Source organism: Amblyomma mixtum, chromosome 1, assembly GCF_055824585.1.
Source record: "Amblyomma mixtum isolate Tamu chromosome 1, ASM5582458v1, whole genome shotgun sequence".
NCBI classification, from domain to species: Eukaryota; Metazoa; Arthropoda; class Arachnida; order Ixodida; family Ixodidae; genus Amblyomma; species Amblyomma mixtum.
The window spans coordinates 155,509,158-155,532,973 of NC_143012.1; the positions used below are offsets into that span (position 1 = coordinate 155,509,158).

At 47.8% G+C, this 23,816-nt stretch overlaps 1 protein-coding gene across 2 annotated transcripts in view; it reads right to left on the bottom strand.

The window, feature by feature from the left end:
• The window catches only part of LOC149369444 (mediator of RNA polymerase II transcription subunit 30-like), a 77,541-nt gene that overhangs the window by 13,419 nt on the left and 40,306 nt on the right, over positions 1–23,816 (bottom strand). The window contains exons 1-3 of one of the 2 annotated variants that reach the window (XM_089558556.1): positions 17,813–18,044; positions 13,683–14,108; positions 2,705–2,878 (exon numbers count right to left, since the gene is read on the bottom strand). In XM_089558556.1, coding sequence (XP_089414682.1) covers positions 2,705–2,878; positions 13,683–14,030 — 522 coding nt within the window. In that variant the 5' untranslated portion in view covers positions 14,031–14,108; positions 17,813–18,044. Of the gene's footprint in view, positions 1–2,704; positions 2,879–13,682; positions 14,109–17,812; positions 18,045–23,816 lie in introns of those variants that run through there. The other variant, XM_089558551.1, reaches the window with a different exon arrangement.

Below are 23,816 nucleotides of genomic sequence, written 5' to 3' on the forward strand. Positions count from 1 at the left end.
CCGGAATACATCGCGACCATCCGTGATTATGCTACATTTAAGACCAATGTAACGGCATTTCTTTCTAATTACTGATGCATCAATAACTACTGCATGATGGTGTTTCTACTGTCCAGTGATCAGTATTAACAGTCAATAAGCATTATATAATCACGTTATTCTTACTCCTGTCATTACCCTTATTTATGTCATTCCCTCCCCCCCCACCAACATTCCTGCAATGCTTGGAGCCTGTACATGAATAACTAAAAAAAGTCTAAAAGCAGCATCGCTGCAAAAAGCGCATCTCAAGTGATTAAGTTCTGTAAATATTACAAATAATTTATAAGAATTTTTTGGCTAATGGCTTGTAATGTAGAGTCCAATTACAATCACAAAACTCCTTACAACTTGAATTCTAAATGTGCTACAGTCGAACCCGGATATATCGAATTCGAAGGGGATCGCAAAATAGTTCGATATAGTGAAAATTCGATATACAGATATAGGCTAAAACTGCACTCCCGATCATAACAAATTGTGGCTTACCGTTTGGAACAGCCGCGAATCACATAGTATGGGCGCGCAATGTGAAAGCGCTTTATTTCGCGGAAAAAAAGATCACTAATTTTGGGCTGCTTTTTCCCCTGGGAAACGAAGTTCAAAACACTGGCCTCGATCTTCTCGAGACTGTCCAGGTGCGAGAGCACAGTGCCTTCCATTTCGCCGCAACAGCGCCGAATCAGGCTAACGCTGACGCCAGTTCAGTGGCTGCGCACGGACGCGTTTCTTCGACAACACAGTTGCCCTCGTCGTCGCTGGAGTCGGCGTCTTGAACACCAGCTACCGCTTGAACTTCGCTGTCAGCGTTAAAGTCATCAACAGTCACTTCGGACGGAACGGCGCCGAGAAAATTGGACAAGTCGCGAAACGCGTCGTCCAAGCACTCATCGTCATCTAAATCTTCCGGACATTAATCTCCGGCCACTTCAAGGCCTGCCTTGCCAAAACAGTTGGCTACTGGGGCCTGCTTCACGTCGCGCGTAGAAACACAGGCACACACACAAAAAAAAACACACGAGGCGCAGATGGAGCGATAAGAGCGAAGCCTATGCGAGCGGCAGTCAACGCGGCTGCGAAGGAACGACAGAGGGAAAAGAAAGAGCAGGGAGAAAGATCGGCGCTCTGGGCTTCGTTTTTTTTTGTTTTTTTCCTGAGCTCTCTTTTTTCCCCATACCTACGATGTGCCCACGAGCGACCGTTTTCTCTCTCTCTCTTTCCCCAAGAAGCGTGGTCGCCGCGCGTCTCCATGCGGCGCTCTCTCTTCGCTGATCTCCAATGACCTTGACGGAGCACACGCCGGCGGTACAGGAGGAGAGGAGGAGTGGGAAAGCTCGCGCCGGTGGGGCGCAAAAACGGGGAACAAAAAAAAAAAAAAAGGGCCCTGCGCCTGCTGACTGCGGAAATGTTCTCCGCTGAGGCGGCTGAGGACCGGACAGGAATGTCTTTGGGGAAAGCGCACCTTCCAGGGGCGCGGCGCGGCGTTCGATATATCCAATGTCCGGCGAAAATGGAATTCGATATACAACGCAACTGTCCTATACTTTTACATAGTATTTTCAAGGGGGTAATCTGTGTGTTCGATATAGCCAATAATTCGAAATAGGCGGGTTCGATATATCCGGGTTCGACTGTATTCAAACTCTTAATTGCTTTTTCAGACTCTACTACATAAAACGACACGCATACAGAGTGATTTTAATAAAGATCCTATCGTAGCAAAAATAACAAACTCTGCCATTTGAGCAACGCTGCGAACGGATGGTTGTGTTTGGCCAAGATGAGATCTTGCATTGCAACGAGATTCAGTCTCTTGAATGTGCTAAGCCGACACTGCAATGGATTTCATGCTTGTGTCTACTCTCGGCCTTGAGATGGAGTGCATTTTTTTCTTTTCCTTATGCTAAAACTATACTTCAACATGCGTAAAGCTTGTGTTGCTGACGCTGACTTCAAACACTGTCAAACAGCTAAGCTAGCTTTGCATGGCAGGGCGTTTCCACTTCAGCTCTCCTTCTCATTATAGTCTCTTCGAGGCACAAACCAGGGCCAGTTTCACAGCACTGAAGACCGTAGCAGCTGCTGCGATGCTGTAGCTACAAAGAAAGTCCTTGTCTTCTGTGGCCTAGGCTGAAGCAATGATGGACTGCAACACTGGAACTATCTCATCATTAATCTTCCCTTCTTTATCCCCTGTTGGCAGACCTCAACCCAAGGCAGCTAGCTAACTGTATACAGGGCAGATTACTGTAGAGTCAACTGCTTTACCAAGCCTCATTGCTTCTGCACTTTTATCAGTTCTGGTTCAAGCACTATGCACTTATCTTAGAGGTAAGATAGAACTAATCCTCCATGAAATGGACACGTGTGCCCGCATTAGTATAAGTTGCCATAATAATTCCTTTGTTGTCTACTGAAGCTAACTGAGAACATGAAATGTGGAAAACATAGCGCAGTTCAACGAGGACAGAAAAGGAGCACACACAGACAGAGTGCCAGCTTCCAACACCAGCACAGCACCTTTCTGCTGCACACAATGAAGGCATTAACGGCTATTTTCAGTGTAAATCACCTCTGAATATGTCTGTACTGTACACGAGCCATCCTGCTCCTCCAAAGCAGCAGCTGGGCAAACGAAGGAGGAGTGCTATATACATAGTAGTACCTCGATGGGTGTGTACTGGCTGCTGGCGGCAGCCGTGGCGCTCTGGTCGCTGCAGATGCTGTGCACCCGGTGCAGCTTCTTGAAGAGCAGCCCCACGTTCCTCAGGGTGTCCTGCAGCTTGAGGCGACGCTCCTCCTGGCCCTGCAGGCTGGCACCCGCCACCCCCGTCGGAGGCTGCGCAGAGTTTGGTTCAGTTTGGTTTATAACGGCGGCGTTAAACCTGCAATCACCTTCATACCTAAGACAAGGTCAACAGCACAGTTTGTATAAAACATGCAAGGCGGATGCTCTGCGACAAGACCATCACTTCGCTCCAAACGTTTACGCTACCCCATCATAGTATGCAAATTTTTTGCTAAAATAAGTTACAGGCCCTGCATGAGAGGACTCGGTTTGGTTTGGTTTATGGTGGTTTAACGTCCCAAACTGGCTCAGGCTATGAGGGACGCCGTAGTGGAGGGCTCCGGAAATTTCGACCTCCTGGGGTTCTTTAATGTGCACTGACAACGCACAGCACACGGGCCTCTAGAATTGCGCCCTCATCGAAATTGAGCCGCAGCGGCCGGGATCGAACCCGCGTCTTTCGGGACAGCAGCTGAGCACCATAACCACTGAGGCACCACAGTGGGCAAAGGAGGCTGCAAAAGTGTGGCAATCGACATCATCGCCGTCATGGTGCTTGACTTACTCTCACAGAGAGACAAAGTGGATGCTCACAAAATGTAGCCCGTACCCTCATATAACGAGATGGCTCTCGCAGCAGGCGCTAGCCATACCTTCAAGACTGGTTGTATCTTAGCTGGCTGGTACATAGCTTCCGTGGCATCACCACGGGAATAGACACAAACACATGAAAGACTAAGCACAATGCTGACACACGAATGGGATGTAAAGCATGAAGTGGGACAGGGGATAAGCTCAGATAACTAGAAAGAAACAGCAAGGCTGGCTGAATTTCTCGGGAGGGATTAGGCGGGAAGGCAAGCATTGGGACGCAAAGTATACAAAACCATTGAAAAGCTCACAGCATTTTACTGAAGGTGACTATACAAGCATGCGAATCTGAAAATCCTGCACCAATTCCACGGCTTCCAAACTACCCGCAATGCACACAAAAGGAAGATATGAAACAGGCAGCAAATGGCCTTCAATTGATTGCGTTGTTGACAGCATTGCCCTTAGGACACCCACTGATTGTGATGGCTCACGAGAAAGTCGAAATATAACCGAAAATCATTCTGATCACGATCAACAACTTTCTCTGGGAGGCATGCAAAGAAATGAGCCATGAAAACAATGCGCCGGTAGATGAGGCATAGCAGGCAAGATTTGACCTCCCGCTCGCGATGGTTGAGGCATTAAAGCTAAGCATAGGTTCAAGGCTTCGAAAATAGAGAAATTCAAGATTTTCTGCAATTGCTGAAAGGAGCCAAAGCCAAAGATGAAACCGCTGCCTTCATAAGAAATCAAGCCATGAAGTGTCTCAAGAAAACAACGTACAGCGAACCTGTTCTCACTGAGCGCACTCTGTGGAAAAGAAAGGTTACAAACATCAAGAGGCCTTTTCAAGCTGTCATGCCATACTGCATAACAATAGCAAAATCTGAAATCAACAGGTGAATTTCGAGTGACTTCCATAATGAATGAGCTCCTTCATTAAGAGTAAGAATGCCTGAATGGGCAGCAGAATACTCTCTTTTATGCTCAAAATTCAGAAAATGACAATAGTGCAGAAGTTTTCTATGAGCGGCAAGTTGACATTCACGCCCTGATCCCTTAGAAACCATTGTTTTTGCCCCTTTACTGCCCAAATTATGAAGGAATCAAGGAAAAAAAAAACACCTCCAAACTTTGCTACCTGATGTACCCGCATTCAAGTGCCAAAAGCAAACTTTCTGTTAGTGCCGCTAAAACATGAGAAATCGGCACGCCACCATTTGCCAACAATTATAATTTCACCCGAGTTTAAAAGACCAATTGAAGGTCTTGAACTAACTCAAAGGTCCAGAGAGCGCAAACAATTTGTTATCCAACAAACACTCACTCTCCTAGTTTCTCGACAACATCGGCCAGGAAATGAAAAACCAGCAATTGTTGGAACCAAGCTGAAAGTTGCACATTTGTGTCCCCTTTTACCTCACAGAACTTGCTCACACTGAGGTCAAACAGCCTTACTTAATTAGTGCGGGCTAGTGAGCGCATTAGCAACAAAAACTTTGTATCCAAGCTCTATGAGCGGATGAATACGTGGCATGCTAACAGTATGTTGCAAGTTAGCAACACTGGCCTGTTCAAGGTTAATCAACATAATAACCTAGCATGGCCAATGGTAAGCTTCAGATTTTTCACACACGGGTAACATTCTTCTTTGAAACCTCCTTGAATGGAATGCACGACCGCGCGGTCAAGTGCACACCTAAACAAGTGGCTCATGAGCTTTGTGTGATATGTGCTGGCTTACACACCAGCACATATCCCTGTTGGGCAAACACAGCAATGCTGCCATGCTGGCAACAATCCCCAGTCTAGACAATGCATTATCATTACCATATTTAAACAATTGTAGGTCGACCTATTTTTTTTCATTTGAAAATCCCAAGTGGTGGGGGGGGGGGGGGGGCTGACTTAAAATTAAAACCCACGCATGGCACCATAAAAAAAGAAGAGACAAATGAGATATCAGGGATGTTACAGAGTGGTCGAATTTTTGCTGCGTAGCTCCTCTGCATCGCCCTTCGTGCTGGCCTTGAGCAGTTGCTCTGTCAATGCACAGAACCGGCACCCTCTCCCCCCGCGCAGCAGCCACCAATGGTGGCTGTCGATAAGCAGCGAAACAGCTGCTGATAACCGATGGCAGCCCGATAACACTATCACATTCTACTCTTAAAGGCGAAGCTTAAGGTCCTCCAAGTTTTTGCTTTCAACCCTGCACTCAGAGCTCAAGGGAGTGCCGACAGCTGACGGAAGGGCCGCTGTTCCAATTGTGGCGGCACAGCCACTTGGAATGGGCATAGAGGAGATGGCAGCAGTGCCAGGGAGTGTTGGTAGCTGATGGATGTCATAATTGGATTCATTGCTGTATCTTTTATGTTTTTCGTGGGAAGGGTGGCGCATGTGCTTCTGGTTGTCATGACAGTATATTACCCTTGTATGTTTCAATAAACTAGCAGTTGTTAGTAGCGCTTGTCCCTCCGTCTCTTCTTGTTCCCTGTCCCTTGTTGCAGCGCTGGTAAAGTCTGAACATCAACCAATCAGCTCAAATCTCCGTGTTAGCTGATGGAAGAACCGACGCTCCTCACGCATAGTTTCTCTCTAGCTCTGATGCATTTGATGACTGCCGGCCACGTTTAAGCAGTTTTTAATGTCATCATCATCATGTAGTGTTACGTCAACCGTCATTTGTGCTCTGAGTCCAGTAAGTGTCTGGCGGTCGTTCAATGCTACAATCAACATGGCTGTCATTTTCTTCCGCCGAAGAAACGAACAACTGCGTGCCGGGCCGCAAGTTCAATGCTTCAGAACGGGTGATGCAGGTGTGGCGTCAGCAGCGAGGCAAAATTTTCAGCTGTTCTAAGCGATGTCATGGTGCAGCTGTTTGCAAAGTATGGGATTTCGCTGGATGGTGTAGAACAATGGCCGTACAAGTGAATGGCAGCGTTAGCGAGGACGGTAGCACAAGTGTGGACAAGTAGTCCAGTGACTAATGCATTTTCATTCTGGAATGTGCCCACAGACACGCCCGTTGTGGGGACGCTTTCGTCCCCTGCGTTCGCTTTCCCTCAACGCGCTAGTTCCCTGTGGTTAGCTCCTCCGCAAAGCACTCCTCTCGGTTCGGTGACTTTCCACTAACAGGGGAGGGCGCTCGCGTCGCAGCGACACCAGCGCCACGGATGGCGTTTTGCTGCGCGCTCGCGGGGAGCTACGGGGCCTCTTCTCCCCGGGACAGGATAGCGTGTGGACGTTCACGCGCAAGCTCCGCTCTTGGCCGCGGGCGTCCTCGTGTGGAAACGTCTTCCCCTCAGCTCGTTCCGTCGGGCCTCGGAGTTTATCCCTTTGCCCTACCGTGGGCGGACGTTCGCTCGTAGCCGTGCTGGTGAGTCGGACATCCTAGATTCCTCAGTGTATTTTGTTGCTAGCTGGCGTTATTGTTGCTATAGCAATAAATGCCTTGTTTGTGTCAGCCAGTGTGTCGTTCCTTTGTTCCCGCAGAGCAAGGCCCGCCGTGGTCGGCGTGCGCTCAGTAGCGTACGCGACCACGGGGTGGGGTACGCGCGGTTTTGAACTGGCTCAGCCGCGGTTAAACGGGGAATACGTGTTTATCTCCCCCCCTTTTAAAACCCCACATCTGGCGCCCAACGTGGGGCCTGCTCTTGGAACATTGGACGACTGTCAGTTCGGTTCGAGGAACGCTCTTTGTCCGGACTTGACAAGTGGTAGGCCTAGTGTGAATTTTGATCGCTAGGACCTGCGGCATGCTTTCTTGAGTGCGAGGTGTATTGCGCTGCAGCATGTTTGAACTTTTCGACATGCTCAGCATGTTTTTTTTGTCAAGTTTTTCTTCCTGGAGTTGCTTCAAGAACCACTTGGTCCGCATCGAGGGAGCGCGAGGCCTAGCGCCCGCGGAGTTGCCGAGCCCGAAGCGAGTGAGTACGGAAGCCGCGTGGGTGGTCCGAGTTTTCTGTATATATTTTCTCGCTGTCTCTTTTTCGACTCTGGGAGTCGCGGCTCTGGGAGCCGGGTGGCCTGGGGCCACGGGTGCCGTTACGAGCTCGCTGGTATTGCAGCTCGGCACCGGGCGTTCCGACACCGTCCGATACGGTGGGCGCCGATCACTCAGCAGCTGCTTCGTGCAGTGAGCGGGGAGGACCACCCCACAACGCTGATGTCTCCTCGCGGCTGCGCGCACGAAACCCGTTTCGGGTCTTTCTTTTGTTGGGGGTCGTCGACCTTCACAGTGGCAGTGAGGCCTAAGGCTATTCATAGCTGCCTGCACCTTGTCAAAAGTGACACGACCACCGGACCGTGGTATTGAGAGGGGGCGCACTTTGCTGGCCCACCCGTTTTTTTAACCTCGCATGAACCGAGCATTCTCGTTCAACTCAAGAAAGGGCTTTGTTCACTCGAACTTTGCGTTGCACAGCCGCCCGACACGTTTTGCTAGCGAGTTGAGCATTGAGCCACCAGGTCTTTGTGTACGCCGTTAACCCCTCCCGTGACCTACGTTAAAGGCATGCGGAGTGTGTTTTGGCAATCTTTCAGATCCAGCGGAGCCACTGCGGCTTGCTGTCCTGTGCACATCGTCTCGCTGCCGCCTGCTGCGACGGAGCGGCCTGTATCCTGTTCGCCGCATCCATCCGGGGCAGCTGTGGCGAGACCAGACAGCAGCCACCTCTGGCTGCTGTTCCCCTGGCGACTACTGCGGAATCTTGGCCTGCAGTGGTCAACCGGCCCTCCTCTTCGCGGGCCTGCGGGCACGTAGTCCGCGGGCTATGCGAGTCGTCCCAGCGGAGACCTTCACGCCGCCTTCGGAATACCGCGGAAGACTGCGTGCACTCTGTCGGCGTGAGCTCCGCTGCACGACCTGCCTCAAGTGCATGAAGACCAGGAGACTCCTCCATAGCATGTAATTTGCAGGCGCGGGGGTCTATTTAAAGGGACCCTGAAAAGCTCTTTGCCAAGGTTAGCAAAAGCCCACGAGAGATCGGTATTCCATCACTTGTCGCCGCACCGCAAAAATTGTTAAGCGAACTCCATCAACACCGAAGATATCGCCAATTAAAAATGATGTTCCTCCTCTCCCCCACATACCACCCTCAACTCATACACGCGGGGCTCGCCCCGAAAAAAAAAGAAAAGACAGGCCGATGCTCCGCCCATGCATACGTCAAGCAAAGGCGCTCTGCTTGTTTACTTCCGGTGGTCGCAGACACATGTGCGAAAGTGAATGCGATTCACTGCGGTGCGCTGTTGCGAACGGCGTCGCAACGTCCGATCGCAGCTCGTCGCCTGCGTGCAACTTGCTAGATGTCAACGACGAGCCGCGCGCGGCAGACGCAACAACGGGAAGCGGGAGCCAAAGCGAGCACGGAGAGCGACAGCGTCGTGATGACGTACAGCGCGCTCCTCAGGGCGCTCGGGGCCGAGCCACGCCGGGCCGGCCTGCCAGCCTTGATGCCGGCCGTCGGCGAGTGAAAAACGCGCTAGTATTGCTTGTTCACGTTTATAGCAAGCCCTGGGATAGATGCATGTCAAAAATGCATCACTTCTGACGGTCGTTGGCCAATACCGAGCTGATCGTAAAAGTGATGAATGCGATACTAGCAAATTTCATCCCATAGCTGCTTTGGCGCTGCTGCGGCGCTTCGCCTGCCGCCTGCTAGCTCCGTTGCTGAAGGCGTCGTGGAATGGGACGAGTTCGCAGTAAAGCGATGTGAAGAGTAGGCCTTTTGATATAGCGCAAGCGACTTCCGAAGCGCCGTCAGCGATGCGAAACCATTAGGCCTAGCGACGACTAGGGCAGCCTGGGACCAGCGCGCAGTTCGTCGCCCGGCGTTGCCGCAGTCGGTGTCGTTGCCGAAAGATCCACTTTTGAACAGACATGTTGTCGTTGCTCGAATCTAGGAAGCATTATCTCTGGTAGAATGGCTGTTTTGTATTTCCTTGTGCGAATTGTCAAGTACGCCGAGCATGCTGGCCGGCCGACCGGTCTGGATCAGGTCTGCCGGCGTCATAAAAAATGAGCTAAAGAGTGTTCTTGACGTAAATAATAAACCCTAGGCCAAGAAATGTGAAAAATGTGTCATTTTTGAGGATCGCTGACCAATACTGAGCTGCTGGTAAAGGTAATAACTGTGATACGAGCAAATTTCTGGCCACAACCGCCTTGCAGCTGCCGCTGGCCTGACGTTGGGGTCCGGCTTGCCTGGCGCCCGCTCGCTTCGCGGCTGAAGGCGTCGCGGAAAGTGACCATACTATTACTTTATTGTGAGATGATGCTGTTGACTGTAAAGCGATGTGTAGAGTAAGCCTTTTATTATAGCTCAGGCGACTTCCGAAGCGCCGGCCGCTGCGACTTCGACGCGAAACGAGCTATAGGCCTAGCGACGACCACGACAGCCAGGCAGCAGCAGAGCTCGTCGCTCGGAGAGCCCGCGAGCGGTGCCGTTGCCGAAAGCTCCCAACATAAGCAGGCATGCTTTGTCACTGCTCGAGTATAGCTGGCAGTCTTTCTGATGACGATCGGTGCGGCGCGCCGTCCAAGTTTTCGCACATCTGTCTCCTGATTGCTGCTCGAACAGCATGGATTCGGAGCTCGAAGCGCGGCTGCGTGCAGCCACCGCTGAGATGGGCTTCGAGCCTTTCAGTACACGCCATACCGAGACCCACAGGGCGACGACAGCAGCGATGTATATAATTCTAGTACACTATAGCAGCGATTCGTCGGCGCAGCTAGGAAACTCGCAAAGGCGGGCGCCAAGATTTGACTAGAACACATGCTTTTGCGAGCAGACGGATTTCCTTCTTTACCGGAAGTACCACATTAATTTCAAGAAATGCGCTGGATTCTTACTTCTGAATACGTATGTTTTAAAAAATAATAAGCAATCAATAAAATAGTATTTCAAGGAGCATCAGTGCTCAGTTTCAAATGAAATATTGCAAAAATTGCGCGTGACGTCAGTGGGCAGAGCCAATGATAAGGGTCGCCCAGTCCATGGCCAAGGCTGCCCAGTTTACGTCATGTGGTAGGGGCGGGTAAAAACGCGCGGTGAGGTGTCGCCCTAATCGGCTGTGAGCGGCAAGTTTGCAAAATTGTTTGTAAATTATTGGTTCCACGCGCAGCTTTCTGAATCAGACTAGAATACTCGCAGAGACCACCTGTACAGAGTTGTTGCAATGAAATATGATTGAAGAAACCATTTCAGGGTCCCTTTAAGGTTGGGGGGATGTGGGGACGCTTTCGTCCCCTGCGTTCGCTTTCCCTCAACGCGCTAGTTCCCTGTGGTTAGCTCCTCCGCAAAGCACTCCTCTCGGTTCGGTGACTTTCCACTAACAGGGGAGGGCGCTCGCGTCGCAGCGACACCAGCGCCACGGATGGCGTTTTGCTGCGCGCTCGCGTGGAGCTACGGGGCCTCTTCTCCCCGGGACAGGATAGCGTGTGGACGTTCACGCGCAAGCTCCGCTCTTGGCCGCGGGCGTCCTCGTGTGGAAACGTCTTCCCCTCAGCTCGTTCCGTCGGGCCTTGGAGTTTATCCCTTTGCCCTACCGTGGGCGGACGTTCGCTCGTAGCCGTGCTGGTGAGTCGGACATCCTAGATTCCTCAGTGTATTTTGTTGCTAGCTGGCGTTATTGTTGCTATAGCAATAAATGCCTTGTTTGTGTCAGCCAGTGTGTCGTTCCTTTGTTCCCGCAGAGCAAGGCCCGCCGTGGTCGGCGTGCGCTCAGTAGCGTACGCGACCACGGGGTGGGGTACGCGCGGTTTTGAACTGGCTCAGCCGCGGTTAAACGGGGAATACGTGTTTATCTCCCCTCATTTAAACCCCATACCGTGCAAGGCGGCCGATAGAGGCTGGCGATAAGCGGCGGCGGCTGGATAATGCTATCGCGTTCTACTATTTAAGGCGAAGCTTAAGCAACCTCCAAGCTTTTCTTTTTTCTCCTGACATATGATATGGGGGTCGACTTGAATTCGAGTCGACTTACAATCCAGTAAATACGGTGTATTGAATTCATGTCAAATTTTGTGGAACGGAACCCACAGTCAGTCCCATTCTGACGGGATTCGAAGGCACAGGCTCCTCTTCCAAGTCGTGCAACCCTAGGAAACTGAGCACCAGGCCAGCCCATAGCTTGTACAGTCGCGAGCAAAAAATATTAGCACAGATCAATGGCGATCAGAATTCGTATATCTCACCACGTGGCGCTGCGGTACGCAGACCTGCCTAACGGGCCATTTCCATGTTTGCAGCCTAGGGGGGGACGGCAGGAAGGAAGCTTTATCAAGCGTGCACCGCCCGAGCGTTGAAGTGCCGACCCTACATGACTGTGCATGCGGCATTTTTTTTTGGCTTGGTTATCATGAGCAAAGATGGCTTCTTTTTATTAGTTTTTTTTTTAATGTCCGCAATGGTTTGTCAAAAGGAACTCGCGGGAGCAATAGATGATAGCGCTGCTTTTAGCCAATAATTTTGCTGGTCCGTGGCAGTCCGCTGAACGCCCCTAATACTCTAGAATGGGAACGGCCTGGCACTCTCTTTATCAGCCTCTTCGCAACCCGCAGCGCCACGCATTGTCATTCCGGCGCTCTGGTGTTCCATCATGTGTGCTAATCCTTTCACCCGCGACTGTACCTATTTTGGGAAAACCGGTGGGCAACCGGCCAACAGCGGGAGTCGAACCCACCACCTCCTGAAGCCGAGGCGGGTGCTCTACCACAAGGGCACCGATGCAGTGGTTTTACCTCCATTTGCATTTGCCTGCTGGCTTTGCGATTGTATCGATGCACGTTTTTGCATGTTATGACCTTCCTACAGTTTTTTTTTGAATGAGTCAAATAATTTTCACACCCCCTTGTAGAAGTCTCATTGAAAGAAAACAAGTGCGCAAATTATGTGAGCGAACACAGCAGCTCCCGGACCTCAGCGAAAGCTTGCCCATGCATCACAGTTAACACCCAATGAAAATCACCAGAAGTAGGACAAATGGGAAGTGCAGCAGTGAAGTAGCAAGCGCAGTAACAACGAGAATAAGGCTCGCAATGGTCATTAGCAAAGTTTCCATTGCTGGCTGTGCAGTCTGGCACTGTGGTGCATTGAAATTACAAATCTTTACAAGTCATTCCTCACTCAATCAGTGGCCACATCTTAATTAACAAAAAAAAAATCAGCAATATGAAATGTAAGCAGACTAATGTTTCTTAAAGCCTTGATGATGACAATGTCTTGTTTAAGATGCAAAGCACAAAATCAGGCTACCACATTTTGCTGCCAATGCAATACAATTAAAAACATGTAAACAGCTTATCTTTTGCCAGCTCAACAACTAGAATTTAGGCGAAGTCTCAAAATTCAGAATATTTTGCAAGCACTTAATTTCGAGACGCAGAGGTGATAGGTGCCGTAGAGCTCCATACATACTCCCAAACAATTCGCGGGACCAATTTTTCACAAGATCCATGTGATCCGCAAATGTGAAAATTAGGTCTTTGCGAAAATTAAGCAATTTACAGCATTATTCGTTAAATTTTCACTGCCACTAACTTCTGCACCAGTGCAATGCTCAGTCTAATGTCACTCTTTCAAGGTCTGAAACAACTTGGGCTGATCCAGCCCACCCGAAACGGAGACAACCAAAGTTGTTGCCTATTCTCCTGGTTCATCAATGCCGTCAGTGACACTGAAACTGGTTAACAGGCAATGGGCACAGCAACTATTTCCCATCTTTTCCGTGAACTGCTCAGGAATGCTTAATTTTCTGATATTTCCCACTTTTCCCAAGTTCTCCGAGATATAACTTGTACCAGGTAAGTGCTCCTTTTGCCAAGGATGTCACACAGTACGTAGGCATATCTCGAAGATGTACTGAACACTGAGCTTGTGTTTACAGTAGTAGAAGGACAGCATGTCAATCCACTAGAGAAGTCCAAACAATGGAGTAATGCAATGAACATCGCAAATGAATCAACATCTCAGCTAAATGGTTCTGGTAACTGTTACAATACATTATTACCCACTTCAATAAAATGTAGCAAAAATGTCACACGGTTTTGTCATCATGTCTTTTGCTACTTTTCCAACTCTTTCAAGAACTGACTGCCATCAGAATAAGACCAGTAGCTAGTGCACTGCCCATAGTCACCTGCTCCAATTCATGATCCATCTGCACTGGTCGACTAAAATCCCTATCTGTGCCATGCAGCCCCGACTTCCACTGCGATCCCAACAGTGGCAAGGAGTAAAAGCGTGAAATGGGCAGTCACCTGCAGCGCCTTCAGGTTCTGGAACAGCTCGATGGCCTTGGCCACGATCTCCTGCACAATCTCCTGGCCCATGCGGCACATGATGGCCGTGTTGAAGTCCTTGGGCTGGGGCACGGCATCGCCGCTGCCGTCACCCGGGCCGGGCGGCCCCGCGGGCAGGAACCCCGGGGGTCCGCCCCCGCCGGGCTGCACGGGCGACAGGAGGGGCGGGCCCAGGCCTCCGGGCCCTGCCCCTAGCCCGGGGCCCCCGAGTCCCGGCCCCGCCCCCAGGACCATGTGCTGCTGAGGCTGCATCTGTGCCTGGGACACAGCCTGCTGCTGCTGGTGGTGGTGATACGGAGAGGCCATCGCACCGAGGCCACGCCCCCTGGAGAGGCCACGCCCCCGGCCTCCTCTCCCTCGCCTGGGCCTCGTCAGTCCACCGCACTGCGGAGGAGGGAGCCCAGTGCGATCTAGCCACTGCATCCCTCCAGATCCACTTGTGCGCACGCACGCACGCACGCACGCTGCAGCTTACCAGACCCACACAGAGGCCTGTGGGTATGCATCCGTGTTATCAAAGCATCAATCTTAGCACCTGCTGCACATCCACCTGAACATGCTAACATAAAACTTTTCTTCTAAAGAAGAAATCAAAACTCAGCAAATGTATGCCATAGTGTGCCAGCTTTTCGCAACTGGATAAGCAGGAAAAAGAACCTTTCAGACCAATAGTTATAAACAAAATATTTTGCACAGTCAACAACATGCAACTTGAAATTCCCATCGAAGCTAATTTGCCTCACAGGGGGCAGCATGTCGAGCAAGAACAATGTGCCAGTCTCATAACATGCACAGAACACATGAGAATAACTGCAATAGAGACTAGTCAATTAGAAATGACACTGGAATCGAACTTTGCAAGAACATGGCTAAAGCAGATGTGGCAGGGGTGCATGCTTCATACCACAGTCACATCTAGTTCAGATGCGGCAAGATTATCGAATCTACTCATAAGACACAATTGTGAAAACAGCTCCATTTTTTTCTTTTACACATCAATTTTCTTCTCAAACATAGTTAGTGGGCAGGACTAAAGGTGATGGGCAGTGGTGCGTCACAATCACACTGTTGTTATACCGATACACAAGAAAAAATGGTAGTTTCCATTCTTGCCACTGCATGATACACTGTGATAATAAGTCCATTCCTTACCAACAGTTTTTATGAGGGATGGGGCTAGCCAAGCCATATAACTGAGGCTGTTTTCCTGCTTTCCTTACCACAGTTTCTGTACAACGTCATCGCACTTTGTACTACATGTGAAAGTACTTTCTGTGGTGAAACAAAGCAAGCTAAGTTAAATCTTTGGGTAACATTAACAGAAAAAAGCAAAAAAAAGAGACCAAAAGTAAGTGATACCCCAACCAAAATCAAGTTAAATGAATTCCGGCAAGGTATGCAAACGTATCACTTGAGTGTGTAGTAGGGTAACAGAGTAAATTCCAAGGGGTTGCAGAGAGTCAGGTTAGGAGATAAGAAGCAGGAAACTACTGTAATAAGGTAGCCGCAACTTGACATGATGCTGTGGTGCCCTAACTAATAGTGATGCCGACATTAGATATGAGCAGTGTAAAAGTTTCCACAAGTGCACACATAGGCGCCTAGTGACACCAAGGAACACAGGAGCAATTAGAACTGTCTCACATAAATGTCAGCCACACATATCCAAAACACCGTTGATGCTGCACCAAGCAGTTCTCTTGCAAGCACAATGAACAAACCGAATTATCATTAAAAATGTATTAGATACTAAATACAATATAAATCTGCATATGAATGTTACTGATTGAGAGCGTCTTTTTCATCAAGCCTAAAATGTTTGTTCTCTACTTAGCTTCTCTGTGCTTCTTGATGTGCTGTGCATAATTGATTTCTGCAGTTATGCTGAGGAGGTGTAATGCAAAAGGCATTGCAAAAGGTATGCTGTGCGATGTCATCACACGTTAAAGAACCACAGGTAGCCTAAATTAATCCAGAACCCTCCACTACAGAGTCTCTCATAGCCCACGAGTCACCACAGGAAGTCAAACCCCACAATTTACAATTTTATTTTTGTTTTTGCTGTGCTGTAGTTTTTTTTTTGTTAGTTTTGCAGGTTTTGTAAGAGTTCTCAGTGCATTATTTTTTTCTACGAGAATGGCAGGACTTTATCAGGTGTTGAATAACCTGTTTTCCTTTGATATGCAGTCATATTTACTGATGAAATCCGTAACGAAAGAATCTCATGACATATTTTCAGCCATTGATGGTCCCTCCAAAGCAAGATCTTTACTTCATTTTGTTTTCATCTTTGTTGCCCATCAAAGACGCAAGCTTTTGGGTTACATTAATCGCAACGCAGTCAGAGACGAAAAAAACGTTATCTGCTTTGCACTTTGCCGTGAACATGCATTTGGATTAAGTTAAGTTAAATTCCACATTCCAACTTTGCACCATGCAGCAAGGTTTTCAAATTCTGCCTGCATACGGACGGAGTTTGAAGGCTCAGCAATTTTGAGGTAAATAAAGTAGTCAGCAGCACATCATTAGCATACAATCAAAACACCGGACTCGACCCACCACAGGAGGTCACTGATGTATGCACGTATAAAAGGAAAGGAGGTGGTCGGGACAAAGTTCCTAGCAGCACGCAGGGGAAAAAGGCAAGCACCATTGGTAGTTAACATAACTGCATTCTCTATATGAAAATTTTTTATCAACCTTAATACTTGATACTGCTGTCTTGTCAGCTGACCTGTTCAACTGCAACTCCCAACCACCGCTGAACTGAACAGCCGTTGAGATCTCAACGGTAGTTGACGTTGCCATGTAGCACAGCTAGCTACTGTTCAGTTCATCGAACAGTCATATGAAATGCTGTTGAAAACACTCGAGTAACAGGGCTAGAGTCCTAAAAGGCAGGGCTTTGTCAAATGCCTCTGAGAGGTCAATGAATACAGCATGGGCGTCTCAAGGCATGAAAGTTATAATTTATATCTTATATGAGTTGTTAACAATTGTATTGACAGCGCACAACAAAAATTATACTTGTTTACATGAAAAATAACAGCACGGCATTGCTTGCAGCAAGCAGCACTCTTAAACTCAAATTCTGGAGAATTCTGATGAGGAAATTTTTAGGTGAATATCAGCATTACGTTGGAAGAAAATAAATGCATCTGTGTGACACAATGCTAGCTACAGTAAAATTGAGAGCCATGGGCTTTGAGTTTACAGCAGCAATGTGTAAAAATACATTTAAATAACACTGACTGACTGTGTATCTATCAATGAGGAAACAGACCAACTGATAGTGCGCACTTTTTGGATGAACAGCGAGAAAACCGCCGTGAAAAATAACACAATACAGAGGTGCGTATTTCTTGTTTTTCTGCCTGCGTTTTCTGAGCTATTCATCACAATTTCTGTACTGCTCCGCACGCTTAGTTAATACATCAAAAGCGCATACCTGAGCTGCTAGCCGCCAACCTTCTCATACATTTAAAAGGGAATGCATGTGACATAAGGCTAAACATTCGTATTATGCCGCCTTGGAATTAACTGAACGGAACGAACTGACTCAAACGCGATGACCTTGCGTTGGCCTCAACTGACTTTAGGTAAAGTTTTGTCATGTATGAGCACTCTCTGGCCTTCAACAGTAGGGGCACGGAACCCAGCCCCACTGTCCGCTTAACGAGAGGGAGAGAAAATAAACTGCACTGTCGACCGAAGACCCAGTCGCTTTGTTTAACGAGTGACAGCCACGGGAACGACGATGAATAGTACCGAATAATTCTCGTCTTTCAGTGTGACGACTTTGAGACCATCATTAATGCTCGCTACGGCAGCTTCAGAACCGACTTCGCGGCTATCCATAACGTAATCAAACTCCGCGATCTGAAAAATACTGACAATGTCCACCGTCAATCTCAGCAAACCGCTGGCTGCACAAATGACGCAACTCGAGTACTCAGCTCGCACCAGAAATAGCACAGGCACATTTTCTTTCTCTCCGAAATGGACGTGCTAACTAAGCTATTTGCTTCTGATCTGCACGCGCCGCACACATCCGAAGACGCACATGAGTAGTAAATAGAGACGCCAACCTGCTTAGCAGCCTGTCAAGAGTGCCGGTCGCTTCCGGCCGGCGTTGAAGCAGATGCTCGAGCACTGGCACAGACAAAATATGCTGTATCTTGAGCCCCGGGGGAATCACCAGCACTTGCAAGGGCACACTGTCGAGTTAGAACGCGATATTTCACGCAGAGACCTCGCTTATTCTTCTCGATATTCAGACTGCGTCGCTCCAGAACGTATCGGATCGAATTGCACCTTGGATTGGCTATAGATTGGCTGAACACGGCCATTAGCTCCCGTTCACTACTTTTAAAAAGTCACTCTTTTTGGAAGCATACGACTAGCGTCAAAAATAAAATGGTAGAATAAAAATACATGGTTTTTTTTATAATGCAAAAAATTTTTTGTGTTGTAATCGTTGTATTTTATTGTGACGATAGTGGCGTCACGAGCGGAGCATAAGAAGCGGGAAATATGAGTGCTCGTAGTGACGAAACCTGCGTCAGAAAAGCTTTTTCAGCTCGCGATGCGCCAGTCAGTGAACATTCCAAAAAAGAAAATTGTAATAAGCAGTCTTTTTTTCTGATCAAAACAAAAATGCCGAAAACGCTGTCAGTTACTGCGTTTCTGCGAAACATTTTGTTCATGTGGAGTGAAAGAGAGCGGTAAAGGCCGTTGTACGATCGCTTTTAAGCGGATCCGCCAGGCAGGCGGACTGGCGGACCGAACGACCAGACAATAGGCATTCGCCCCGTTCGGCAGGCGAAAGGAAAGTTGGTGAATTTCAACTTTGGGGCGGACGAGCGAACCGCCCGGCGACCGAATTGCAGCGATTGGCTGCTTTTTACGTGACGTAGGCATCCGCTCCTGCCGGGGCAAGATGGCCGTCCGTCGACTGAACTGGGGAGCGAGGCATAGGTCGTGGCTGTAGAGATGGCACCTATGCCGCGAGGCATACTATATTGACCACATGTTGATATTACGAGTGTTCAGAGCGACTGCGAACTTCTCCGCGTGCAGCAGCGGCGAGCAGCGACAGTTTCCCGAGTTGAAATCGACGCTGATGTAGTTGACAGAGCGCCTCTTCAAACCGACGCAAGACCTACAAGTTGGCGGTGTCACGAAGTGTTTATATGGAGCTGTTTGTGGTTGCTGCAAGCGTTCCTAATTCCTGCGAGGATCATCACGCACAGCGGCGAGCCACAGCTGCTCACGGTGAACTTCTGTGCGTGCATGAGCTGCCTAGCACAGTGACTAGTGTCCGCGTAGTGAAAGTGATTGCGATCGAAGCGAGTGCTTTTACGTCAAGGCAGTGAAATGTGCATCTTCGAGAGCTCACTACGCACGCCGTGCTTTCCGAATGCTGAAATGAACGTGGCGTTGTGCAGCTAGTCGCATTCGTTGCGATGGTTGCAGTGATCGCGACCGAAGCGTGCACACGACGTTGTTGCTGGCTACGCATTCGTTACCATTTTGTTCGCGATTCGTGTTGGCACTGTGCTTGAGAATTGCCGTGTGTGCGACGTGACGCGACGCGAGCTTGGCTGCACGGCCGTAGGACTGTTTTGCGGCGACAACAGCGATGTCGCCATCCTCTGCGCTTTGGTGCTCCATTCAGTACGTTTTGTGATGATGGGTGCTCGGGTTACGACTCGCCGGAGAAACTGTGCAACCTGTGTTAAAACATCGGTGCAGTGCAAATGTATCTTCGGGAGCGTCATTTCTTTTTATTTCCTGCCGGCTGTGCGCACATTTGCCTGCAATAAACATATCGGCGTGATGAATGGGTGACTGAACACTTCCGCTAGCCATTTCGGTTTAGGTTGTAACAACATGGAAACAAGAATCATTGCCGCTTTTGAATCACGACTGATTGACAGTGTACAAATCTCTAATATGTGCCAACTCATAAGTCTGTTTTTCATGAGCATTTCAATTGATGTAGCGCAGAAAAAAAAAAGTGTGGCAGCAGCTTATGCAATCAAAATTGACCACAGAGCAAGTTGAGCATAACGAGTCTTGATGAAAAAGAAAAAATATTGAGAAAACCTTTGCCATTGCTTTTTTTCTCTTTCTGCATAGCAGTGTTAAGTCAATATTGACAAATACTTGGCAGTATTCAGTTCAAGTGGGATGTTGGTTTCCACTGCAATCAGAAAAATACAGTGGTCTTGAAGCACCTCATAGGCAATGACAGTGTCTGTTGTTGATTTTGCTCATGGTCCTTTTCGATCCGGGGATCAGTGGTACGAAACTGGATGTGTTCGCAATGCTATTGTTGCAGAGCTGCTTGCGAAATCGGCCTTATTGGTGTTAAGTGGTTGTTCAGCGGTGCTTCCTGGGTCAGCCGCAGCACTTTGTTTAACAAGCCATTCTCAAAGCTTTGAGAAGATCTCGTCGATGCACTTGCATATGTCTGTCTGCTACCACCTTCATTTGCCTGTGACTGCTTGCTACAGACATGACTACTTGCAGACTGCAAAATAAGCCCTGTGGAGCTGGTAAAGCTACGCTAGGAACAAAGACGATGGTAACAACATCACTGCACAGGGTAGCAATTCTTGCTCTGTCGTCGTCCCTTAGCACAGTTTCGACATGCCAACTTGCCACCGGTGCACCCCACAGTACGCTATGATCAAGTTCTGTGAAATTTACAGAAAGCAACAACGGGAGAGGAAGTAGGTTGTATAGGCATTTCTAGTGCATGCTGTACATATAGCTTCCTGCCTTATTATAGCCTGGCCCCTCTGTTTATAATCCTTCATCACCCAGCACCTATGGCCCTATTTGTGTTATTGGCATGTGCTGCAAATCACCAAACACATTTCATACTCTTGACCCTGCTAGATTGTTTTGGCCCATTAAGTTGTTTGATTCAAATCGGCAAGCTTTTAGAAGACATTTCTGCAATAGCCAACTTTTTCTTGTTCTTCACGACATGCACCGTGACTGCAACATCCCCCTATGATGCTTTTGTTCTTTGCTTTGAAAAAGCATGCATTTCCCCTATTTATGTGAGGCTGGTTTTCTCGTGCTTTAACTTGCATCCAATAGCTCTAAACTGGATCCAAGCTTAAACAGCCAGCCTTCGGCAAATTTCCCTTGCCAATTCTTATGTATCTTGCCTTTTCCTGCAATCTCGGACGTCCGCCAAGGCACTCCTTTGGGCCTCAGCTTTTCATTACTTGCATTATTACCATCCCTTCAGTGTTTTGTCATATGCCTTCACTGACAGCCATATGGTGTGTGCCATATTGCAATCAATACCAGCATTTCAGTTGTTCAAAACAACAATTAGCATGCCCTGGATTGTCCTGTTTGCTAATGTTACTAAGAATGCCGTAATATTGTTTTTTATTGTCAGCATTACATTTTGCCAACTTATAAGGCCTTCCGATAAAGGTATATTCACTGTATACTGGTTCAAATACCTAATAATCCTCATACACCCACCCACAACCTAGGATATTTACACCATGACGTGTTGTTAGTATCACCGTCTTCCAAGTTACTTGCATTCAATTCCCCTGTGTGTCATCAACTTGGGTATTCTAATGGCACATGGCACAAATCTAACTTAACTAGAATCCTTGAATTAGTTCAGTCTTCAGTCCTGAGCCGCTTGTTTTATTTTCTCAGGCCATTTTTGAAGGTCCAGTGTGACAGCACCAAAAGTGCATATTTGAATGTCTTCATCTTATGCAGGTTTTTTTTGCTCCTTACCAACACGTCCCCAACTAATCAGTCCCAACTTGTAGTCTCTCGTGCACTAGGTGCACTAACACTCTTGTGCCTCGTTTAGCTCATATGCCACTGAATTTCAAGATTCGTTTTTGTTCGTGCCACAGAAGGCTGTAACGGTCTTGCATCCCACAAGGCTGTGTATCTTACTGTCCTGCGAAGTGGTTACTACAGAAATCATGCTATAAATTACGAACTCACTGAGCTCCTACCTGGCACACCATTTTAAAGCTCGCTACTAAAGTAACGTCATTTAGGACCATTGAGGTGTGATAAATATGAAAACAAATAGATCTGATATAGTGCTCAGTCACTCGGTCACCTCGGCAAACCAGTACAATGCTCTCTTATGCATAACGTGTTCATTGAGAACTATCGGGGCAGATTTACACAATAGTAGCATTTGGGCTAACTTTGCGCAAGCTAGCTCTAGCTACCTACATTCGCTCACTGCAAAGCTAAACATGCATTAGTGCACCCACCTGTTGTTGACCAGGCTTCTCTTTGTGCTTGTCTGTTCTGCTCAGCTGAGCAACACACTGACTTCATGATGTGGCTCAGTGAGAATTCTACATCTGTATGCTTATGCATGTAACTTGTATATAGTCACATGTACTAAGGATAGTATTAACTGGGCAATTGGTTCAGCTTAAAAGCTCTCATCATCAGATTGCAGCAAAGAGATAGCAATAAAAGACAAAAGTCATCACTGCCTTTCTGTTTTTCTTCGTCATCCTTCAGCCGGACTTCAACTTGGTTTTTTTCCAACTTCCTTATGACTACTGATGGCTCAGTTAATTCGTTTCCTTGCAACCCAGACTGGCAGTGGAATAAGGATATTTTGCTAAGAAATTGGTAATTAGTAACTAGTACGACATCATTCTATATATAACAAGTGGTGCGGATATCGATTAACAAATACAGATTCTCTCTTTTGCTTGCTGCTTTGGGAATCATAGTTGCCCTTAAAATTTCTCATATTATTTTTTACTGATCAGAAAGGACGTACCTTCAAGATTGCTGTAGAGCTTTACTGGAGAACTTAAGCATCTATGGCCCACACATACTTCAATGGCTTATTTTTCAATTCATTCTGTCCTGAGACATCATAGCTCTTATTTCTGAAAATTAACTTTTTCGCATTCTGCTTGATATGATTGTGTTTGTTTGAGGTAACTGCAAAATATGAAGCAGTTCCCGTTCCCTTGACTATACAACGCATTCTATCCTAGTCTCCGCCAATATTTGCTATGTAAACTTTCCAAATCGGTTCTTGCATTTCCTTAACCTCTAGGCCAGTGTACTTACTCCCTTATCTAATTATGTATGGATTAATGAGGATGGCACATGTATACTTTTCTGAAATATGAAGCAACCACTTTGTTTTAAATCCATGGGACAGTTATGAATGCTTTGTGGTCGTACGCACAATACGCCACCTTGTTTCTGTGCATGTCAACATTGATTGGCTCTCAACAGCACTTTCCACACTTGTTTACTATGCTGCATACTGGTTTGCACAATGTTCACAATGTCACCTCAGGAAGCACTGGTAAAAGGAAGCGGCCTGCCCACTGTCACTGCAGAACAAAAGCGTGCACTTTAGTACAGTGATGCGCACCATATCCGCTTTGAAGCCACTGAGCGGTATTTCTATTTCGATTTTCGTAATGGTGTGAAAAACATGACGAAAAAAAATCAGAAAAGAAATCAGTATTATTGCGTCGTCATTTTTCTGTGATATTGTAAACACCTGCAGTTAACACTGATCTTCCATATTAGTAAAGGTTGGGAACATTGTAATTTCCTCATGTATAGATGCATTCATATCTGATGGTAACATGCTAAAATATGCTGATTTTTTCATGCATGCATAATACACACATACACCTTTTCTTTAATGAGAGACAGTGGCGTGTTTGATGTCATTTGACCACACATACTATGATGTGGATAGAGTTGAAGTGCGGCGGGAGTGAACAGGGACACAAGAAGAATGATATACAGGTGATGCTGGATTTCCCACAGCTGAAGAACCAAGCTGGGCAAAAATGATCTGGTTTGGTTTGGTTTATGGGGTTTAACGTCCCAAAGCGACTAAGGCTATGAGAGACGCCGTAGTGGAGGGCTCCGGAAATTTCGACCACCTGGGGTTCTTTAACGTGCTATGACAGAGCATTGTTAAAGGCTGTGAACAAGCAGTCCACATCAGCAGCAGCAGATGCCCTCTCTACAGATGCAACAACCAATCTTGTCAAGGTCACCTTGACGTCAGAAGCAGTAGCATGGACT